Source organism: Bos mutus, chromosome 19 (assembly GCF_027580195.1).
Source record: "Bos mutus isolate GX-2022 chromosome 19, NWIPB_WYAK_1.1, whole genome shotgun sequence".
Classification (NCBI taxonomy): domain Eukaryota; kingdom Metazoa; phylum Chordata; class Mammalia; order Artiodactyla; family Bovidae; genus Bos; species Bos mutus.
Window position 1 is genome coordinate 11709493 of NC_091635.1, and position 24061 is coordinate 11733553.

The 24061-nt window shown below is 41.9% G+C and overlaps 1 protein-coding gene across 2 annotated transcripts in view; it reads right to left on the reverse strand.

The window, feature by feature from the left end:
* The window catches only part of ANKFY1 (ankyrin repeat and FYVE domain containing 1), a 69615-nt gene that overhangs the window by 22452 nt on the left and 23102 nt on the right, over positions 1–24061 (reverse strand). For both annotated transcript variants that reach the window (XR_011467919.1, XM_005906671.3), the window contains exons 4-10: positions 15852–15987; positions 11397–11520; positions 10166–10315; positions 8520–8685; positions 3257–3461; positions 1797–1865; positions 1389–1588 (exon numbers count right to left, since the gene is read on the reverse strand). Coding sequence is in view for 1 of the 2 variants with exons in the window: in XM_005906671.3 (XP_005906733.2) it covers positions 1389–1588; positions 1797–1865; positions 3257–3461; positions 8520–8685; positions 10166–10315; positions 11397–11520; positions 15852–15987 (1050 nt within the window). In the remaining variant the exon portion in view is untranslated. The remainder of the gene's footprint in view (positions 1–1388; positions 1589–1796; positions 1866–3256; positions 3462–8519; positions 8686–10165; positions 10316–11396; positions 11521–15851; positions 15988–24061) is intronic.

Here is a 24061-nt window from a genome sequence, read left to right on the forward strand (position 1 = left end):
AAAAATCAGTTTTTTTTTCTTCCTTTCCTCTCAAAGTGGTTTTAGTCCTAGAACACTACTGTCTCTTCCTATTAAAATTTATGCCCTTTTTGGATAAAGACGAAGTCTCATGTTCTACAGCTATGTTATTTGAAAAGCCCAAATTAAATACCAGTACTAAAAACAAGGTAAAGCAACGAGACAAAATAGTGCTATGTTATTACATGTATGTGAAAACCGCAACAAGGAAAAAATAATATTCCTGAACTTCTATTAAAACTCAAAGTATGTAAAGTTGACAGAACCGCAAGAAATGTTAACAATCTTGCCTGCAGCACAGTGTGGCCAAAAATAAATGAATTAAATAAAAGTCTGTGTGACAAATAAGAAGTCTGCATGAAGTATGAAACAACAGCTGTCACAAAGGAAAGCCACTGTTTTAACTGCAAACTGAACAATTTTTTTTTTCATGGAACACCATTTTTACTTGAAAGAATGACAACTAATAAGCTATGGTTATTAAAAAATGAGTATCTGGTAGACATTTTCTTAAAGTGAGCCTCTTTAAGAAATGTGATTCTAAATAAATGATCATTTTGAAGATCTGCATAACCCAGTCAAACAAGATTTTCCAAACTGCTAAAGCATGATGTTACAAAATCATGTACAGAGAAAAGATCCATTCGAAGCACATACAGACCATGGATTTTAATATAACAGTACAAAAAGTTCATTGATATAGCTTCAGATTCCATACTGCAACTAACTTTAAAAAAAGTATCCTTTGATAAATTCTGTTTGCTACAGTATCAAACAAATACATCCACAATTATCTGAAAAGGCTCTTAAAATATGCCTCTCTTTTCCCACTACTAAGCGTGTGATGGCGTATTTTTTTAACCAAACAACGTATCTCAGAAGACTGAATATAGTTGCAGATATTAGAAACCAGGTCACTCTTCCAACTAAATTTTGTTTTGAAAGTTATTTTTCATAAAAAATGTTATACATTAACATAAAATGGTTTGTTATTATTACTAATTAATACATTTTTAAAAAATTTCTCAGTTTAAATTTCTAATATGGTAAATACCAAAGATATCCACTTAAACAAAAGCCCTTTGGGATATGATTTTTAAAAGGGTAAAAAAGAGAGTTCTGAGTCCAGAAAGACTGAATCTCACTGCATTAAACAAACAGAAGTGTTCCAGCTTAACAGACTTAACTTAGGGTCTGGCTAAATTTTTTGAAGCCCAAGATCAGACTTTTTACTACGGTTAAAATTAAATACAAAATACTTTTCATAACAGCATTCCTCTCAGTTTCTGAAGTTTTGGTAAAAACACTGACAAGTATTTCATGGAGTCTCAGAATTGCGCATCAGCTCTTAGGGGTCTTCTGTGCTTTACCTGTTACTGTATCAGGTGCATTGGTGTTGCTGCCGCGCTGAATGAGCCTGGCTGCAAAGCTGTTTTCATCAAATGAAGTCCCGTTCACCACAGGGAGGTCTTCGAAGGGGTTTACGGACTGGTCGGAAGACACAGTGATGTACTGCACGGCAAGCCACAGAGCTGTGCTGCCCTCGTGGTCTTTCAGCTCTAAATCTAACCTGAAATGAGGAAGCAATGTGAACACCGAGTACAACTGTCTTCAGATGCTTTGTACTGTCAACAGTCTCATTCTGAAGGACATTTTTTTAATCTTACTTTTACTTCTTAAAATTGATAGTGCTAAAAGACATTTTATGAGCATTATCTTTTACTCACAATCCCACCCTCCCAACAGCTCCTTTCATTGCTCCAGGGCTCCCTACGTACTGTTTACACTGCAGCAGCTGATTGAACACGTATTCATTCCTGGCCATGATGGACAAGTGTAAGGGAGTCCTATGGGATGAAAAAGAAGAGGTGTCAATTCTGGATATGCCCAGTTCAGGACCACTCACAGCAGGAGGTGATTAGAATCCACAGGAAATTCCACATTTCTGCCACAGTCTTTTTCTACCCTGGCAAACAATTTTCCAAAGCCATGACCAAGGATCAAAGGATGAAAATGGATTTGATTATATGTTACAATTTATTCAGTAGCCAAAAATACAAGAATCAATGAAAGGAAAAGATATAAAAAAAAAACGCTGACTCAATGAACGTGTAAATACTCGTGTTTTTCAAACAGCAGTTTCTGCCATAGGTACGCCTACTTTCACCTACCTATCCTCCACAACTTTGACATTTTTTTTCTTCCCACACTTCTCTGTTAGACTCAAACACATTCTGAGTGGCACCAGGCAGGAACTGACTAAAATGGCAGGTTATCACTTGTCACTGCTTTTATTTAGCCCTCATGTGCCCTGAAGACGACGCCACCACAGAGCACAGGGACTCCCGGGCTGGCATCTATCTCAGAGCTACAGAAATCACAGTTTATTGCAGCTGGAAGGAAAAAAATTAAGGACAATCATCAGAAGGAGAAAAAAAATCTTGAGAAATGAGATAATTATGACATTACATTGAGTCCATGGACAGCCATCTTATATAAGTACCTTAGCCATCACACAAATCTATTTTCCTATTCCAGCCACCTCACGGTTATTTTTTTAGAGGGTTTTTTGAAGGTATAAAATACTGAGCTGCTAGGAAAAAAATTGGGTGCTCTATTGTTGGTGCTTCAGGTGGCTTAACTCCCCTTCAATGCCTCCCGCACTACTGTTCCAAAGACAAGCAACCCTTTCTCAGATTCCAAAGTTTAAGGAATCCTCAGTCGAGTATTTCTGGGAAGGGACAAAAGGAACAGGACACAACTGTCAGCGCGGAAAGGGACGTGCTGTGGCAGACAGCAAACTATGCACGTAGAGATGTCGAAAGAGGCAGCATGTCCATGAAGGTGGAACTGGGGTTAACAAGATTAGGCCCCACAGAAACGAAACAGACTGCTCTGTGATAGTGTACTCTTCTTCAAGGTATCCGATTAGCTCTGAAAAACATGAGGGAAGAAAGTTCCCTGGAGGAGACGGACTGGATGACCACTCTGGAGATGCCAAAAACTGCTTAAAAACCCAAGGACCGCAGTTACCCAAAAGGGAAACGGCTTCCCCGTGTGCCTCCGGCCTTAGTCGTCTCTCATTTGCAAAACAAATCAGTGTCTGTGACTTCAACAGGATTCAGACTGAGAAATGCTGGACTAAAAACCATGAGGTCCCCATCTGCCAGTAACGTGCCACCAGAAAATAACACTCTGGGAACCGTCCTCAGGGCGGCCGACCTGCACCCCGGCTTACCTGCCCTTGCTGTCCTGCATGTTGGGGTTCGCGCCAGCCTGCAGGAGGGCCTCTGTGAGCTGTGCCATCTCAGACATCACAGCTGCCGAATGTTTCTTTGAATTGTACGATGCAACGAGGTGCAATGGTGTCTCCTGGGCACCCAATGTGGCAGCATTGACCAAGGCCCCATTCTTAATGAGGAAAGTGGCAGCAAAGAGATCTCCTTGAAAGTAAACAAGAGAAGAAATGGTCACAGATGACAACAGTCGGGCTGAGCTATTCTGACCAGTGCTTCCTCAAAGGTACTGGTCAGTAAGTGTAGACAGAGAACATCTCATCATTGAGATCGTGGACTTAACATACTCAAATTCAGCCACTGACTGCCTGCTATCATCCGTCCCAACCCCTCGCTACAGTATCACATTACAATCTTAAGTATACCAGGCTTCTATCCTTCAAATTCTTCTGGTCATCAACTCTCATAAAGAGTTCCAAAGATTCCTCCCCAACACAATTTACCTCCCTCCCTCATTTCTGATCACAGTCTGTCCCTAAGCAGTACCTGCTTGCCTTTAACCTGTTATACTTGCAATGGCTCTCATAAAGGCATTTATGAGAAGTTTTCTATCTTGCAATATCATTTCATCTTCTTCAGCCACACTTTTGTGCTCTGAACATTGAGAAGGGGGTTAGGATTTCAGGAGTGGCCAAGCTCTCAAGTCTGTTATCTGGATTCCTGTGCTCATTTGCATCTGAATAATATGAGTTTTATCTAGTCTTCTTAAACATGGAATTTCAAAATCAACTGGAATTTCTCACCCACTCTATTCCTTCTTCCAAGGGACTACCTTGCTGCTGGAGTGTGTAAGCTCTGGCAGTGAGGGCGGCTAGGCTACCACAGGCCCCATGTATTCTGGTAGGACCGGGTCTGATTTCCTTTCTTTTTTTATAGTTTTTAAAAAACTTTTTTTGGCTATGCTGGGTCTTCATTACTGTGTGGGCTTTTCTCTAGTTGTGGTGAGCAACGCTTGGGTTTCTCATTGCAGTGGCTTCTCTTGTTGTAAAGCATTGGCTCCAGGGCATGCAGGCTTCAGCAGGTGCAGCACATGGGCTGAGCAGCTGCGGCTCCCAGGCTCTAGAGCTCAGGCTCAATAGTTGTGATGTGTGGGTTTAGCCGCTCTGCAGCACACAGGATCTTTCCAGATGAGGGATCAAACCTGTGTCTCCTACACTGGCAGGTGGATTCTTTACCACGAAGCCACCAGGCAAACCCTGATTTATTTTTGTATCCATCCACTGTCTTATATGTAACAGACATCAGGGAAATGTTTGGGAGGAAAATGGATTAACAAGTTGAGGCTATAAGGTTCCACTTTAACTGAATGGCTCCAATTCCAATCAGTTATGATCTTGGGTAACTGAAGAGTTCTCTAACCAGCCCGTTCTGAAATATTTTCATTTGTGCCTGATTCTTTTCTTGGGGAGGGCAGGGGAAAATATAATCTTTACCAGAATTGTGTGCAAAGGACCAAAGCTTAGATTTCTTTACAAAAAGATGTCGGTAGAGCTCTGAAAGCTCTGAAAGCAACAGGTAACATGTATATCTGGGGACTAGGCTGGTCGCCCTTTGCTGTCCATATGCACATAGATGTTTTGGGGTTCTCATCTGTAATATGGACAAATCCCACAAAGATTCAGTCTAGAAGAGAATATATAGAAACAATACATCAGCAATAGAATCAAGTATCTTAGAAAAAGCTACCTACATTCTGAAAGTGGAAAGAAAATTTAGAATTATGAGGACACAGAGCCTTAAAATGACAACCCTGATATATAATGTACTGGAGGAGAGGTGAAATATGGTTTACCTTTAAGCTTGGCATATATTCCAAACTAAATAGTTAACAGACAGTAAAGCTAAAGTAAGGTGTGTCAATGAAACACTTAAAATACCACTTACAATACACTATACACACAGAGGACAAACTGGGGCAAGACTGCATACAGAAAAGGGTACAGCATCAATGACCGGATTCAGGTGGATGGCATGATAAATTTTTTTATATATCTTAAGCCCTTTTAAAAAGAAACATAGTTTTTACATTAGATTTATTCTATGAATAGGAGCCAAAATTTTTTTAAAAAGTTTATACATATATGAAAATGAAGTTGCTCAGTTGTGTCCGGCTCTTTGGGACCCCATGAACTATAGCCTACCAGACTTCTCCATTCATGGGATTTTCCAGGCAAGAGTACTGGAGTGGGTTGCCATTTCCTGCTCCAGGGGATCTTCCTGACCCAGGGATCGAACCTGGGTCTCCCACATTGCTGGCAGATGCTCTATCCTCTGAGCCACCAGTGAAGCCCTTATCCATATATACATACATACAATATATGCACCCCACACAAAGAATTATTTAGGAGTTATTGGAAACTGAAAATTGACACTGTTTTGCATTAACAGAAAGTCAGCCCATGGATATAAAACCTAGAGGAAACAGACAACTGACATCAAAAAAGCAGAACAAAGGGAGGGAACAGAAAATGCCCAAAGCACCATTTATAAAGTTTTCTGACAGTAAGAAAACTTCTAATACATTTTAGAACAGTTTCTTTCAGAAAATCGTTAAGAAAAAAATTGCTTGGTGCTTAACAGTTCTGGTTACTTCATCACTTCACTCCTCAACACTGCCAAGGAAGGAAATGAGGCATTACTATAATGACTTGTCCATATAAAAATATTCCTAACAATGCGGTTAATGTTTTTAAAAAAATCCACACGCAATTTTTCTTTCAATGAAGCTCTCTAACTGAAGTTTCATTCAGGGACCAGGCACTAACTTTCATTAAATAATTAAATTTCATTAAATTAAATCCAGTGGCTTAAAGCAATACAAACTTATTATCTGGCAGTTTTATAGGTTGAAAGTCTGGTATAGGCATCCCCCATCTAAAAGTTTTTCTGCTGTCAAAAACCAGATCCAGTTTATCAAAGGAGATAGCATCTCTCTGGTCACATGAACATCCTCTAGGCTCACTCACAGACTCATTCTTTTTTCTTTTTTATAACAATCTCCCTCTTTTACAGACACATTCTTGATATAAACTGATCAGTACACTTGGTTATTAGGATGATCACTGAGTCTTCTGGTGAGAGATTCTAATGTGTGCCCACAACCAGACCAAAATCTCATGTATTAAAGAGCTTCACTTATATGATAATAAACTTAAAGTAAGGTTAACAGTCAAATTTTAAGTATATTACTCAATTCAGTCATGTGGGCAGGTCAACAGACTGACAGCTCAAGCTGAAGAAGAAAAGTGAAAAAAGATCCTTACAGTAAATGAAGTTGGTGATGGCATTTCACACAGGGCAAGGGAAGAGCCTACCACATGGCAGTCACTGGGTTGAATGTGTTACTGTTTCACAGTCTCCCAACAACCAGTAAAGCGAAATAATTCTCACTACAGGTGAGGAAAGGAGACTCAGGAACACTTATGTGATTTGTCTAAGACCACAGAGTAAGTGGACAAGCCAGGATTCAAACTGTGGTACCTCAGGCTCCAACGCCAGCACTCTGTCCTCCACACCATGCCACACTCTGCCAACTGAGCAACAATCAAGCTTATTATGCCCACACTGCAACCCCCATGCTTGCAAGCAACTCATAAAGTCAGAGGAAGACTGAATCATCTGAAAATAAGCATCAAAAATGCATCACCAATTCTTGGCAATTCTTGTAACCAAGCAATCATCAAAATATTTAATAACTCATCAAAGATGTTTTTTCATCACACATAAGAATTTAAGTCCCTAAGAGGAAATTCTGATACATGATCTGAGATTGTTTTTTTAGTAACAAGTGTATCTGTTTCCAAAATAAACATCTCAGACACTGAACAGTATGGGAAAGAATAGTTCCCGATGCAGTGGAAACTTTTCCCACTGCACACACACTCAGTGTTAAGCACCCAGCGGCTCTGTGCAGTGCAGCGGGATGCTTGGGAAAAAGGCATCTGCTCTTGACACTCACATACTCTAAGGATTTCCTTCTCAATGATGAACAAAATTTTCCTCTTCATCAGCCAGCAGGCTTAACACTCTAACACATGACTCAGAGGGAGATTTATATTAAAACTTGCCCAAAAAGGGCAAAGCCACAGCTGCAACAGGACCATATTTGAAATAACAACACCCCCACCAGCTAGGAGCAACTTGTGAACAGCAAAAGCTCAGCAGAGATAATAACACAATAGTAATGCACAACTGGAAGGTTAAATACACATTATTAAGATGTGGCGAAACCAGTGTGTCCTGATTTTGATGTCCACATGTAAACAAAATGTGGCCATGGCCAAGTACTTGAATCAAGTCATCCATCCCTCTATAAAATGAAGGCTCTGAGTCATCTGACAGCTTTCAGGCCATATTGGAACTCTACCCCTATATGGCTTCTTACTTTCTGTCCAAAAAAATGACTCCGGCAGGGGCTTCCCGGGCAGTCCAGTGGTAAGACTCTGTGCTGCCAATGCAAGGGCTGTGAGTTTGATCCCTGGTTGGGGAACCAAGATTCCACATGCTGTGTAGCAGGGCCAAAAAAAAGAAAAAGACTACTGCAAAATAGAGTCAGGCAGATCCATTTGGGACTTAAGAATTAAGGCCATGGGAAAGACTGGTACTTTTCCCCCTTTAATTCAGTAAGATGAAAATGCTTTGATTGTAATTCTGCCACTTACATAACTTCCCACTATTAATGACAATGTACTCAAAAAGATCTATAATTTCAAATAACTTTCCTAGAACAAAATGAAATGTTATCACTTTGCCATGCTAGATGAGAAATCCAGTTTGTAGAAGTGAATATTCTGAATCCCAGAATAGGTTTTAATATTCGTGTTCCTGGAACTTTCCTTCTCTGCAGTAACTGATACCGGTAAAGTCTTCCTGGCACAATTTCTGAAGAAAGTAGTATATTGGACGAGCAAGTAACACATTGACTGCTTACAAGTAAAAGATGCTTTTTTTCTGTAAGTACCATCTCTCTAATCTTCTTCTAGGGGTCCTAATGACACTCTGAAGAGCCTAACCAACAAGGCATGAGACAACAGCTCTTCAGTCTCTCCTGTGACCCACTGATCACAAATTCTGTTTGCTGCCTGCCAAGTACAGACTCGAGAAGGCTTTGAGAGTCTATGGAACAGGGTCAGAGAGTCTTTGAAACTTACTTGGCTAAAAGTAAAACTGCCCGCAGAGAAAAACATAAAATACACTTCTTCCTACCTCTTTGGATTCCTTTATGCAACAAGCTCCAGCCGTTCTTGTCCACCATGTCCACGTCAGCTTTGTGATTAACCAGCGTGGTGGCGATACTCTCCAGACGTCGGGAAAGGGCTAGATCTAATGCAAGGTCTCCGTTATGATCCAACTCATTCAGTTTCCCGGGGAGCTGCATAGAGAAATTCCTACATCAGCACACAGTCAGTAGAGAAGACAACTGAATCTCGGGCCTTGATTCATCAGTATCATCTCATACAATATCAGATTTTAGTCCTATAACTTACTACAGCTTACTCTCCAAATTCAACTGAATTCACAAACTTCTCTTGGGCCTCCTCAGGGCACATGCCTTTCCGGGAGCCCAGGACTAGCAGGGATCACAGAGCAGGTGCAAACACCATGGAAGATGACACAAGAGGGACATGCAGATGATGCTGCAGGAACACAAGTGCCAGGATGGAGGGTCAGACAGCCTGATGGGGCCCAGCTCGCATCTTCATGAAAGACTGCGGCTTAACTACCTCATTCCTCCTGGCAGTTTAAGGTCTCCCCTGATTCTGGATACCCAGGATAAAACACACGACAGACACCTGTTTAGAGCAGCTCCATTTCCCCTGAGGCAGTGCAGTAAGCAGAAGGACCGTTTCCAAATATGTCCATGTCCTAATCCCTAGAACCCGTGACTATGTCACCTCACATAATGAAAGGCTCTCTGCATATGATTAAGGTTAACAACCCTGTAATGGGGAGAGGACCCCAGACCTGCAAGGAGGGCCCAATCTATCTACTCACGTGAGTCCTTAAAAGCGAAAGAGGGAAGCAGAAGAGTAGATCAGACAGATGTGACATGAGAAAGACCAGATCCGACATGTTGGCTTTCAAGAGGGAGGAAAGGGGCCCTGGGTGAAGGAACGTGCTGGCCGCTGGAAGCTGAGAATGGCCCTGACTCAGCTTGCAGCCAGGAAGAAAATGTGCATGCTGGTTCTACAGTTACCAGAAACTGAGTTCTGCCAACAACCCAAGCAAGCACGCTTCCCTAGAGCCACCAGAAAGGAACACAGCCTGCTAACAAACGGACTTCCAACCTATAAAACCACAAGATAATAAATTTGCATTGCTCTAAGCCACTGGGTTTGCAGTAAATTTTCCAAAAATATTTATTTATTCATTTGGCTGCTCTGTGTCTTAGTTGTGGTACACAGGATCTTCAGTTGTGGCATGCAGACTCTTAGTTTGGCATGTGGGATCTAATTCCCTGACCAGAGATCGAACCCAAGCCCCATTGGGAGCAGAATCTTAAGTCACTTGGCCACCAGGGAAATTCCAGTTGGTGGTAATTTTTGTGTGTGTGTGTTTATTTATTTTTGTGGTAATTTCTAACAGCGGCAAAAGAGAAACTAAAACAGGTATCAGTACCTGAAAGTTAAGTACTGCTGAAATGACAACCTAAAAATGTGGAAGTATCTTTGGAAGTGGGTGATGGACAGAGGGTGGAAGAATGTTAAGAAGTATGAGGGGAAAAGCTCAGGTGGCTTCGAACAAACCACTGGTAGAAACATGTGCATAAAAGACCAGGAATGGCTCAGAGGAAGTGAGAAGCATTATAGAGAAGAACAGGTACAGTGCAGTTTGGGGAAAAGGCAGAGTACCTGTGAGTCCATTTCAATTAGATAAAGAAAGACCACGTCTTCTCTCTCTACTTTGATAGCTTTATGTAATGGGTACTCGGTCTTGGACTTGATCATTTTATATAATAACTGAGCACTCATGCTGCTGAAGTCCTCTTTCCGTAAGTCATCCTGTGGATTAAAAAGACAGTGAAAAGCAGAACAGATTCAACATATCAACAATAATGACTACGTACATTTCTTAGGAAGCACTTGGAAAGTGTCTGGCCCTACTTTAACATTTCCCAACTCATTGAATTCTCACAAAAACCCTGAGGTAGGTACTCTTATTAGGTACCCCATTCCCAGATGATGAAAGTAAAGCAAAAAGAGGCTGATTAACTTGCCCAGGTTCACACAGAGAGTGAACAGCTGAGCGGGGATCTGGAGCCAAGAGCCCACCCCATTCCCCATCCCCACCCCCACTCCCAGGCGTGGACTCTTCACCACAGCAGCATGAGTGACACTGACACCCCACAGGACACAGCCACAGGGAGCCCTCTACGTGAGAGCAGATCCTCCCCCCTCAGCCCCACAAAGACGGTAACAGAATTAATCAGAACTTCCACAATTATCAGTTTCTACTGTTGCAGATCTCTAAATCTCTACCTATTTTAGCAGAAAGGTTCCTGTTTCAATTCTTCAAAATCCAGTTAAAACACTTTTTCTCATAGTGTTTCTGAATACCAAACAATTTGCAGAAACTAGGTTATAAAACAGCACTAGCCATGATTTTCTTAAAAGATGCAAAACAGACAACCAAGAACTGCAAAACCTCTTCTTTATGATGAAAGCTACCTAAGGGAGCAGATCTAATTTAACAATGCCCTCCAGACACCGAGAAGGCAGAGAAAGCCCAGATGGGGCGCTGCTGAGCACACAGGCCTGCTGGCCCCACAGCAGCACCTGCTTGTGAGGCTCGGCCACGGCTCCTGCAGATGGAGGACGAGGGAGGCGTGTGTCCCTTCGTTCCAAGCCTGCTTCTTGGCCTGGGCTAACTTCTGCCCCTCGACTCCGAAATCAGAACTAGGAGGCTTTTAGAGCCAAAAAGAATCTCACAGATCATCTAACGCAACTACTTAGCCTACAGTTTTGTTATAAAAGGCAACAAGGGGCCAGAGAGGTAACTTGCTGTGGAACCAGGTCCCACGCCCTGGTCTCCTGACTTCCAGCAAAGGCGCTTTTTCCCCACACTCCTCAGCCTCACACTCACCCAGTGACTTGCAATAATTTCTGCACAGTAGTTCATCAATGTGCTGGCATTCAGCTCCTCTGCAGTCTGATAGAAGCGAATACAGTTCCTGACGTTCACCAGAGACATCACACCCTTCTCACATCTACGAGAGAGTATCAGTGATCAACAGGATTGTTAGAATCAACACATTCATAAATGAACAAACCAAAGCAACAATCCGTGTACTGGCTGGCCATGTCCAATAACAACAAAGTGTAAGGTTTAAGCAATGCAGCTATGAATAAACTGTAGCTGAATTACTCTAAGTACCAGAATTTCATTACTGTATTGCTCATTCTGGTCAGAATCCAAATAATCTTTAAATAAACATGTTAAGCATAGCACCCCAACTGCCTTCAAAGTAACCACATGAAACTCACTGATCATACACACAGGCGAGGAATGTCAAACATGAAATGCATCAAATTCAGTCCTTCAGTATTTAATTGTATGGGACACACTTGCAGTTCCCACTAGCACAACTCTATCATGCCACAAGTGTGGCTTAGAAATAGCTTCAAATATGAGGCTCCATGCCTCAAAATGAAAACCTCCTTAAAAGTCTTCCCATATGGTGATCTATATGGTATGTGAATCATAACTCAATAAAGCTGACTTTAGAAAGCCCACTTTAAAAATCTATCATGTACAGAAACAACTGAGTTAAGAGACAAACTACAGAACACCAAGATAGAGAAGAATTGGCGACAATGGTGTCCCACAGAGCCTGGTAACAGTAACAATAATAACAAGATTCTGAGAATCATTAATAAGAGAGCCCCAACTAGGTCAGGGAAGACACGGCTGCACATAGGTCTCTAGTACCACAAAGCAGGCACACATCCTAGACTACAAGATGCAGAACAGGGAAGCCCCAAGTTTCCACTACCCTAGGATTCCCAAAAACCTTGGTGAGCCTCCACAGCACCGGGCCTGGGAGGAAGGAGGCGGTGACATAGTCGTCCTCCCACCTCCCTTGCCTGCACATCTCCCTACAAGTCAAGAGGCCTCATGTGGTCTCAGGGAATACCCCGACACCCCACTGCTGCCTCTGTCTCACAGTGCCCACAAAACCAAGTTCTCTTCACAAGGGAAGGTAGTGATGGACACAAAGTGAATCATCAGGTAAGTAAGAAAGACCAAAGCTGAGGTCCACTGCATTTGAGGGGCCCAACTACACGGGCTTCCTGTGCCCCCCTCTCCTCTGTGAAATAAGGATAATGCTCTCTTTCAGAGGTTCAGAGGATCTATGAGTGTTTTTCAAGATAAAGGAAAACCATGTACAATTTGCACAGTCTGAGGTATGCTCGCTTACTAGTTGAGGTCTTCCTCAAGGAAGATGCATAATTTAATAACTAATATAAAAGAGATTCAGTCCTACTATAAATAAGAATAACTGGCTAACAAATAACTCCCAACTTTAACAGGTGAGGTTTGAATATCAAGAGGACAGGGGAAGATGGGGGAAGAAAGGAGGAAAGTCACGAGAAAGACCTGAGAAGGAGGAGGAACAATTTTCTAAACCTCACAAATGAGACTTCAGCCAGGAGCAAGAATAACCTTGCAGCCATTTCTCCACCTAGCAGTAAATGCACACACTCATTCAATTCCAAGACCTGTGCTTATGTACTCTGTTTTTAAGCAACATAGCTTGGTGTAAAGCACCTCCCCAGGGCACTTTTAAATCAAATTGGCACCATATCTAAGTAAGTCACTACAATAATGAGCAAGGATGCTCTACTTCTCGGGGCCTCTGCTGTCTGCACACTAGTCTCCCCAAACTCTAGCATGCTGGCTGCAATGGCTGATGCAGTCATTCTGATCCTGGCTGTGAAATCAGAGCATTCCAGGAGAAATGTCCTCTTTTCGGATACGTGAAACTTCTACCACTTTTACACTGACAAATATCCTAATGTCCTAAAACATGGTATGATCTCAGGGAGTACTGACTCATATGCAGAGCACCTCACAAAGCATTTTTACAGACAAATGCTGAGTGTGAAAATGCCATTCTCTTCCTTACTACCACCAAGAGACGCTGCACCAAGACACTCGATGCTTCATGAGGACAGATGTTTTGTTACAACTGGCAACACTTCATTTTCACTAAACTCTGGGATCCCCAGAGTGCCATTCACAATGTGGATAGCCTATAAATAGTCACTGGCATGACTTAAACAACTGAAGAAGATGTAATCATATTTAAAAATTCAGATTCTCAGTTCACATCTTCTCTTTGAAAAGCAGCAAGGCACACTGACTTTTCTCTAAAGGGATTTTTGTTGCTGTTAATACATGGTTTTCATTTTAGAGTATAAAAAAATACAGATGCACAACACAGTGCACCTCATTCTTAAAGTCGAGTGTATGAGTAAGCGGCCCACAAACTCCTGTCCAGTTTTGTGTCATCTGTGCCTCTGAATATAAGGCAGAAAAATTGCTGAAAGGATAAACAATAAAAGGTTAACGGTAGTTAAATCACAGATGATTTACTTTTGTTATTTGTATAATTCTATACTTCCTAAATACCACACACTGAACATGTAGCTAATAATCAGGAGAAAAAAAAAATTATTTAAACTGTCAGTTGTTAGCATACACTATTAATTATCTCTTTTTTAAGAGTATTTTCCTGATAATGCTTACACCCAAAACTTCCTTTTCCCTTTTCATCAACCTGGTGACCGCATTCCCAAACCAAGATCCCTACATGATATAAACACCAGCAACACCTGCTTCACATTTAACTGCACACATCCATGTGTCAGAGCCCTTTCACTTACTATTTCAAATGTGTAATTCCTTCTGCCAACAGCAGTGGGCACTCTGTGCTCGTTCAAAAGCCGACATTTGACTCCATGGCTGGGTCTCTTAACAAAGCCTTGACAGATAAACCCACATCCAATAATAAAACACTGAGCATCTGGTAATGTTGATAGTTATGAAGCCTAATCAGTTAATAAACAATAAACACTTTAATTAAAGAATCCATTACACAGATTACAGCTATCTAAACTACTCTGAACTGCAGGGCACTTTTATCAAAGCGATTCAATTTATAAGCAAGAAAATCAATCTGAGAAAGCTCAGGAAATCGGGGCGGGGCCGGGGGGAGCAGTGCAGATATCAATCACATTCAATCTAATTAAAATCATGCTCTGATTTCACTCTGAGATGATTCAAAAACTCACCCAAAGAAAGACCTTTACAGTAAAGCTATCCTGGCTAACCTAAGACTATACGTATCTACAAATCCTAGACCTGGTTTGGTTTTTAGGTTATTGGATTTAGGTATTAATATGCCCTCAAGCCCACATCAATCACAGATAATTAGGAGTATCCTGTGTACTGACTCATGTGGGGCACAGTGGGCTATCTCAGGGGAAACAGCCAGCCTCAATGAAAACAGAACAAGCGGCTCTAGGTAGCCAGGTCTCTCTTGACTCTGCTGCTGTGGCTATTTAGTTGCTACGTCATGTCTGACTCTTTGCGACCCCATGGACTGTAGCCCGCCAGTTTCTCTGTCCATGGGATTTCCCAGGCAAGAATACTGGAGTGGGTTGCTATTTCCTTCTCCAGGGGATCTTCTAGACCCAAGGATCAAACCTGAGTCTCCTGATTGGCAGGTGGATTCTTTACCACTGAACCACCTGGGAAGCCCTCTTGATGCTGAGGGCAACACAACAGAGGGAATGCTATCCCTCCACCCTCCTAGGAGAAACGCCATTCCTCCACACACAGAAACAAGAGACCACTAAGTGATGTAAAAAGCACTCCTTCTAACAAGCTGACTTCCAAGGGCTAAATCACCAACAAAATATAAGAGCATTTTGTCTGCTATCACCTGGTGAACACTGTTCTCGCTGTGTTCTGTAGTTTATAAAGACCAAGTTAGGAGAGCAACAGAGAAAGTGCAATATAAAAAACACAGCAAGCTGTCTCCTTGGAACCTAAAAAGCAGTAACGAATGAAGTGAGATCTCAGAAACACTATGAAATTTACTGAGACAGATTCTCATGTACTAATTTAGTCATTAATGTGTTTCTAACAAGAGAATATGACCTTCTTCCAAGGTCAGAAGAACTTCCAAGCAGGCAGAAAGTAGAAGTGAAAGGAAATGATATAGGAGGGAAAGTTGAGGGGTTGAACACTGGATTATATTATTTCACATTCGCTTCATCAGTTCACACATCTATGTAATCACAGGTAGTAAATCAGTGAAAGAAGAGAGAAGACCCAAAAGCGTCAGCAAAATTTAGCTTACAAGACAACAAAAAGCAAGGGAGACAAAATTCTCTCCCGACTATTGCCTTTAAAAGAACACCTTGCAAAAGTTATTTACATTAGCAGAAGCAGCTGTTTTCCCAGAGCTTGGCATAATTAAAGCTCAGCCACCACCATCTGAGGTGCTTGACTGTATCTGCTGTGACTTGCCTCTCCCTAAGGAGCTGTAGCTGAAACCGATTAGCTAGTTTCATCAGCTCAGTCAGGAACACATCGTCTTCTTTGAACTCCAACTCATCCGTATAGATCCAGCGAAGCATTGTCATTGTCACCTCAGGGTTAGCATCTGGTTAAAGAAAGAAAGCATAAAAACTTTGAAGACAAAACACAGATGACATAGTCAGGCCCTCCCGAGGACCCCTAAAAGCTAAGGCTACAGAGAAAACTGTGGTAGACCCAGCTCAAAGAAATACCACACAGCCATTAAAAAGGGTAATTAAGCATTCTGGGTACCATCTGATTCCAGAAAAGTGTTAAAAGTTTTGCAAGGGGCAGTACATGGGGGAAATGAACCTATTAAAGATGTAAGTCAAATAAGCTGGAGGAAAATATTTTAAATATATGACAAAGAGTTTACATTCTTTTTCTGGGCCTCTGTACCACATCTGTCCAGGCAAACCTTTCACTTCACTGCACTTTACAGGTATTGTGTTTTTTCTCCACAAATTGAAGGGTTATAGCAACCCTATATGGATGTGAGAGTTGGATTGTGAAGAAGGCTGAGCGACGAAGAATTGATGCTTTTGAACTGTGGTGTTGGAGAAGGCTCTTGAGAGTCCCTTGGACTGCAAGGAGATCCAACCAGTCCATTCTGGAGGAGATCAGCCCTGGGATTTCTTTGGAAGGAATGATGCTGAAGCTGAAACTCCAGTACTTTGGCCACCTCATGCAAAGAGTTGACTCACTGGAAAAGACTCTGATGCTGGGAGGGATTGGGGGCAGGAGGAGAAGGGGACGACAGAGGATGAGATGGCTGGATGGCATCACTGACTCGACGGACGTGAGTCTGAGTCAACTCCGGGAGTTGGTGATGGACAGGGAGGCCTGGCGTGCTGCGATTCATGGGATCGCAGAGTCGGACACGACTGAGCAACTGAACTGAACTGAACTGAGCAACCCTGTGTTACAAAATACACACTTAATAGGCTGCAATATAGTGTAAACATAACATTCATATGTACTGGGAAAACAAAAAATTCACATGTCACACTATTACGAGTTTTGCTCTTTACAGCTGTGGACTGGAATTGAACCCAAAATCTCTCCGAGGTCTGTCCATATACCACAACTCGGTTCATTCAGCCTTATGTTGGGAAGATAACTTATTCCTAACAATGAGGGCATCACAACACCACCACTGTCAAACATCTTCTCTGTGGTGGTTTCTTTAATTTTATTTTAAAATTTCACTTGGTTTCCTTTAATAACCCTACCCAAATTGTCCAAACCAACGAACTCGTATGATGAATAAACCCAAATCTGAACAGTTTTTAAAAACAGTTTCTAAAAAATGACATCAGCAGAGATGCCCTATAACCCTCAAAATTTCAAATAAAGATTTGAATAAAAATCTTCAAATAAGATTCAAGTGATTACCAAACTTTCCCACTCCTGCCGTGATTCATCCCTTAATCTCCAAACAATAAACTGAGAAGTGATCCACTCTGAGTCTCATACTAAGCAGTGGGCAGAGAACAATGCATCAGGAGGAGGTTAGGTGCTTCTGTGTCAGTCAGTTCAGTCACTCAGTCGTGTCTGACTCTGTGACCCCAGAGACTGCAGCACGCCAGGCCTCCCTGTCCATCACCAATTCCCAGAGCTTACGCAAATTCGTGTCCATTGAGTCAGTGATGCCATCCAACCATCTCATCCTCTGTCATCCCCTTTTCCTCCCGCCTTCAATCTTTCCCAGCATCAGAGTCTTTTCCAATGAGTCAGTTCTTCGCATTAGGTGGCCAAAGTATTGCAGTTTCAGCATCAACATCAGTCCTTCCAATGAATATTCAGGACTGATTTCCTTTAGGATGGACTGGTTGGATCTCCTTGCAGTCCAAGGGACTCTCAAGAGTCTTCTCCAATACCACAGTTCCAAAGCATCAGTTCTTCGGTGCTCAGCTTTCTTCATAGTCCAACTCTCACAGCCATACATGACTATTGGAAAAACCATAGCCTTGACTAGATGGACCTTTGTTGGCAAAGTAATGTCTCTGATTTTTAATATGCTGTCTAGGTTGATCATAGCTTTCCTTCCAAGGAGCAACCGTCTTTTAATTTCATGGCTGCAGTCATCAACTGCATTGATTTTGGAGCCCCCAAATAAAGCCTGTCCCTGTTTTCATTGTTTCCACATCTCTTTGCCATGAAATGATGGGACTGGATGCCATGATCCTAGTTTTCTGAATGTTGAGTTTTAAGCCAACTTTTTCACTCTCCTCTTTCAATTTCATCAAGAGGCTCTTTAGTTTTTCTTCACTTTCTGCCATAAGGGTGGTGTCATCTGCATATCTGAGGTGACTGATATTCCTCCCAGCAATCTTGATTTCAGCTTGTACTTCATCCAGCCCAGCATTTTGTATGATGTATTCTGCATATAAGTTAAATAAGCAGGGTGACAATATGCAGCCTTGACGTACCCCTTTCCCGATTAGAACCAGTCTGTTGTTTCATGTCCAGTTCTAACTGTTGCTTCCTGACCTGCATACAGATTTCTCAGGAGGCAGGTCAGGTGGTCTGGTGCTCCCATCTCTTGAAGAATTTTCCACAGTTTGTTGTGATCCACACAGTCAAAGGCTTTAGCATAGTCAATAAAGCAGAAGTAAATGTTTTTCTGGAACTCTCTTGCTTTTTCCATGATCCAATGGATGTTGGCAATTTGATCTCTGGTTCCTCTGCCTCTTCTGAATCCAGCTTGAACATCTGGAAGTTCACGGTTCACGTACTATTGAAGCCTGGCTTGGAGAATTTTGAGCATTACTTTGCTAGTGTGTAAGAAGAGTGCAATTGTGCAGTAGTTTGAACATTCTTTGGTGTTGCCTTTCTTTGGGATTGGAATGAAAACTGACCTTTTTTCCAGTCTTGTGGCCACTGCTGAGTTTTCCAAATTTGCTGGCATATTGACTGCAGCACTTTCACAGCATTATCTTTTAGGATTTGAAATAGCTCAACTGGAATTACATCACCTCCACTAGCTTTGTTCGTAGTGATGCTTCCTCAGGCCCACTTGACTTTGCATTCCAGGATGTCTGGCTCTAGGTGAGTGATCACACCATCGTGGTTATCTGGGTCATGAGGATATCTGTTGTATAGTTCTTCTGTGTATTCTTGCCAACTCTTCTTAATATCTTCTGCTTCTGTTAGGTCCATACCTTTCCTGTCCTTTATTGTGCCCATCTGTGCTTCTGTGTATCTTCTGGCAAATGATGGCAGTCTACCTGCCCCCAATCTATTAAGCAAGTGGCCATAAAAGTCAGATGACCCAATAAACCAGAAACTACTTTTAAAAGGAGTAGACTCTGAGAAGTGAAACCAGCTGGCATTCATCCTGCCTGTGGTATCTGCTGCTAGAAGCCATCACCCCTTCACCAGGCCCAGGACACAAGCTGGTAAAAATCCATGACTGTGAGGATGAAAAGTCACACCCAACCTTTCAACTTCACTGTGGTCCAAGATGCGTGTAGTCATGCTTTGGATAACTTGGAATTTTCTATGTGACCTAGTTTTTTTGTTTGTGTGTTTGACTGACTTTAAATAAATGGTTTTGCAAAACATTTGGAAAGAATGGGAATAAACTCATCCTTTTACAATTAACCAACCATTAAATGAAGCATACTGAGAAAATTAACTTTGTTACTTAAATCCGCAATCTGTGAAAACTCAGAAAGAGGACTTCTCTGGTGGCACACTGGATAGGAATCCGCATGCCAAAGTAGGGGACACAGGTTCGATCCCTGGTTGGGGAACAAAGACCCCATATGCCAAGGAGCAACTAAGCCCATTGCCACGTTTTTCATCATACAACTAAGAGCCAACATAGCAAATAAATATAGTAAAACAAAGCAAACCTGAGAAAGGTGTTCTGAATCTCCTACTATGACTCTGGTTTGTCCTCTAGTTTCCAACTATTTTTTATCTACCTTACATAAGTTTTTCACTCGTAAAATTTCAAAATCATTAGAGACTATACTTTTTGTTGTTGTTCTGTGCCTCAGGACTTGTGGGGTCTTTGTTCGCCAACTAGGGCCCCAGCAGCGAAAGCACCAAGGCCTAACCACTAGACCATCCCCACAGATTGCGTCTTTCATCAGTGAAAACATCCTCTTCGGTTGGTTTAAGGATGTACCCTTAAATATAACTTCTTAGAAATAAAAATAAACCCCATATCGTACTTCTAAATAATCCCAGTGTCAAAAAACAACAGAGGGTCTAGTTCTGTTATGGGAGTGTGACAACCCAAACTATTTTAACTGATTACAACTAAAAACTGTCAACAGAGGGCCAAAAGCAACTACTAGAGGATTCCGAGAGTCAACAAAAGCACCTGAATTGCTCTGGGAGGCACCCCTTGAAGAAGCAATTGCACTGTATCAGATTCTCGAGTATTTTTTTCCTCTTTATGGCTTTGCCCTGAGGGCAGATCTGTCCAGGAGGAACACTGCTGTCCTGACCATAAGGATGCCTAAAATTCCAATAAGAACACCATCTTTCTGGCCAGATGAACCAGAAGATGAGGCCTAAACAGCAGTGAAGGGTAAGGGGAGAATTCCAGAGAAAAGAGAGAAGGACATTTCCTAATTCTGTGTACGAAGCCACACAGGCCTCAGCCTTGCCTCTGAACCGTTGATGGATGGAACAGTCCTAGCCCAGCTTTAAAAATCGAAGTGAGGGGGCTTCCCTGGTGGCTCAGTGGTAAAGAATCTGCCTGCCAATGCAGGAGACACAGGTTCGATCCCTGGTCCCAGAAGGTCCCACATACCATGGAGCAACTGAGCCTGTGTGTCACAACTATTGAGCCTGTGCTCTGGAGCCTGGGAGCCACAACTCCTGAGCCCATGTGCTGAAACTGCTGAGGCCGTGTGCCCTAGAGCCCGAGCTCTGCAACGAGAAGTGGCTTCTAGAGACTAGAAGACTAGAGACTGGCCCCCTTTCACCACAGCTAGAGAAAAGCCCACACAGCAACGAAGACCCAGGACAGCCAAAAATAAATAAAACTGCCATAAAAAAAAACCCAAAAAACTGAAGTGATATTTGAACCACTATCCACAGAAGGTGAAACAGAACCTGTGATTTGCACCTAAAGGGATTCAGCATTTTCCAGAGAATGGCACACAGGACCAGAGTCGACTCAGCATAATGGCAATGTCCAGGACACAATCTAAAATCATCTGTTACGGAAAAAATCTGGAAAATATGACCATTTTTCAAGGGAAAGGACAACCAAAATATGCTAACTTCAAGATGACCCAGATATTGAACTTATCAAAGAACCGAAAACATTGAATATAACTATGCTCCAGAAGGTAAAGGAAAACACACCTGAAATTAAAAGACAAAAATGCTCAGCATATAAACTGTAACAAAGAACAAACACAAATTATAGAAATGAAAAATACAATATATGGAATAAAAACTTACTCAGTGGGCTCAAGAGCAGGCTCAAGTGCAAAAAGTCAGTAAACTTGAAGATAGATTAATAGAATTTATCCTATCTGAAGAAGAGACCAAAAAAAAAAAGGTCAGGAGGAAAAACAGAAACAAAAAAGCCTCAGACACACCCAAACAGACCTGCTGGATCAGAACAAAGGGTCCAGTATGTGTGTGACTGGGGTCTCGGAAGGAAAGAAGAGACCAATGAAGAGAAGGATTTAAGAAATGATGGTCAACAGCTTTCTGAATATGGTGACAGACCTAAATCTTTATAGATTCAACATTAGAGCACCTCAAACCTCTAGCAAAACAAACCAAACCACAGTAAACAACCAGTACGAGTGAGTATGTGGTGAAACTGGAACCCTAGTGCACTGCTGGGGAACATGCAAAATGGTGCAGACCCTATGGAAAACAGCTTCTCAAAAATAGAAATTCTATGTGACCCAGCAATTCCAGTTGTGGTATACTCGAACAGAAAGCAGGATCTTAGCATAACCAGAGATTAGAGGGAAAAACACAAAAGCCATGTTAGGATGGAGTAAGGGGACATGACCACAGATAAAACAGATCACTTGAAGCTCTAAGATAATCTCAGGGTCGGGGGCAGATCTCAGCTGTTAGCAGGAGGCCACAAGGCCATCTGAGTGTCCTCATGACACATCAGCTAACCTGTCCCAAAGTGCGCAATCCACAAGGCAGGGCAAGGAAGAAGTCTCTGAAGTAACACGTTATTATTTACAAGCTCAGTCGGCCTGTACCTAAGAGGAGGGGAATCAGGATCCACCCGGGAAGGGAGGAATATCAGATAATTCATGGACACATCTTAAACTACCACGGATATCAACAAAATACTGAAACCAAACAAGCTAGAACCAGGAGTTCTCACACGATCTAACAGATATTGCTGAATTTCTCTTGAAAACGTGAACTACCACTGTCCTGTGAGTTTGCTTGAGCACCTGGGTGTGCCTGAGCACAGAGTCTGGGACCCTACGCTCCTTTCACAACACAGGGCGACCTCCCAGGTCCGTGTTCAGTGTGCAGTTTTCCTGACTGGACTGAAAAGGAAGGATGATGCTTTCTGGTTTCGGAACGGCTTGACAGGACCCAGAACACATTCCAGGAAAGCTGAATGACTCACCATAAACACTCATGCCAGGGAACCATAAGATCTCTGCTGGAGGAGGCATGCAAGAAACTTTAGCTTCACAGCAGCTATTCTATGGCACTGGAACTGCTCAGTGTCAGCTGCTACTGCTGAAGTGACAGAGAGAGGCTATAAACAAACCACCGAGCCGGAAGCAGACTGCTTTACTTCCCAAAGAAGTAAATATCGTGCATCAAGATTTGCTGTACCATGTCGCGCTAACGTTTATATCCTTTCTCTTCCCAGCTGATCAGTCAATAATTTTATAAATGTATCTTTATATATAAAATAATCAAGAAATACAACGCTAATTCATACATTTTAAAGCTTTACATTTTGAAACAATGTGAGACTTATAGAACAGGTGTAGAGTTCCCATGTACCTTCCACTAATATCCTCCCCTAATATCAGCACCTTGCATAACCAGGGCACAATGATTACAACCAAGTGGTTAGGACTGATACAATACTATTAACCAATTACAGACCTTTACAAACTTTGCCAATTATCCCAATAATGTCCTTTTATGGTCCAGAATCCAATTGAGGGTTCCACCTTGAATTTTATTATTTATTATCATATCTCCTAAATCTCCTCCAAAATGAAACAATTTCTAAGTCTTATCTTTCATGACCTTGCCAGTAATTCTGTGGAATGTTCCTCAACTTGGGTTAACCTGATGGTTTCTCACAATTAGATTGAGGTCATGCATTTCTGGCAAGAATCTTACAGAAGTGACTGTGACTTTGTTACTGGGTCAGATCAAGCACACATTTTACTTTTTTGAACAAGGTATGATTTAAGAAAATTTTCATTGTGTCCAAATACCTTTTATTATTATTTTTTTTTTCCCAAATACCTTTTAAATACTTGGTATATAATGCCTATTTTATATTTCTCAACATGGGCTAAAATTCTTAAAACAATTAACAGAATTAAAGTTGTGCTGGGACTTCCTTGGTAGTCCAGTGGCTAAGACTCTGTGCTCCCAATGCAAGGGGTATGGTTTGGATCCCGGTCAGGGAACCAGATCCCACATGCTACATACAACTATAGATCCTGTAGGCCGTAACTAAGACCTGGTACAATAAGGTAAACAAATTAATCAATTTAAAAAATTAAGTTGTGCTTATTTTGAATTTTAAGAAATACCAATTACAAAAGAATTTCAAACGAAAATGTGAGTCTTAGGATGTCAATCTAAGAATGTAAGTACCATACAAACAGGAATTTAACTTTATTCACTGCTATATCCCTAGTACCTTGCAAAGTGCCTGCCACTGAGCATTTGTGATATTAATGGAATAATTTTGAAGAAACAGAACACCAGTAGATCCATAAGATGATTTCCCCACAAGTGGGGAGACGGTTCAACATTTAAAACACAGCTTTTACCCTATTTATACACTTGTTTACAAGAGCCTGTTTCCAACCTCCCTCAGCTGCGGGCAGCCATGGGCAGCAGTGCTTCCAGGTGTCGTGTAACACACAGGCTTTTTTGGTAGTTTCAGCTGCTGTGAGCCCAAATTTAGGCAATCACACCTATGCCCATCCAGGCAACTCAGC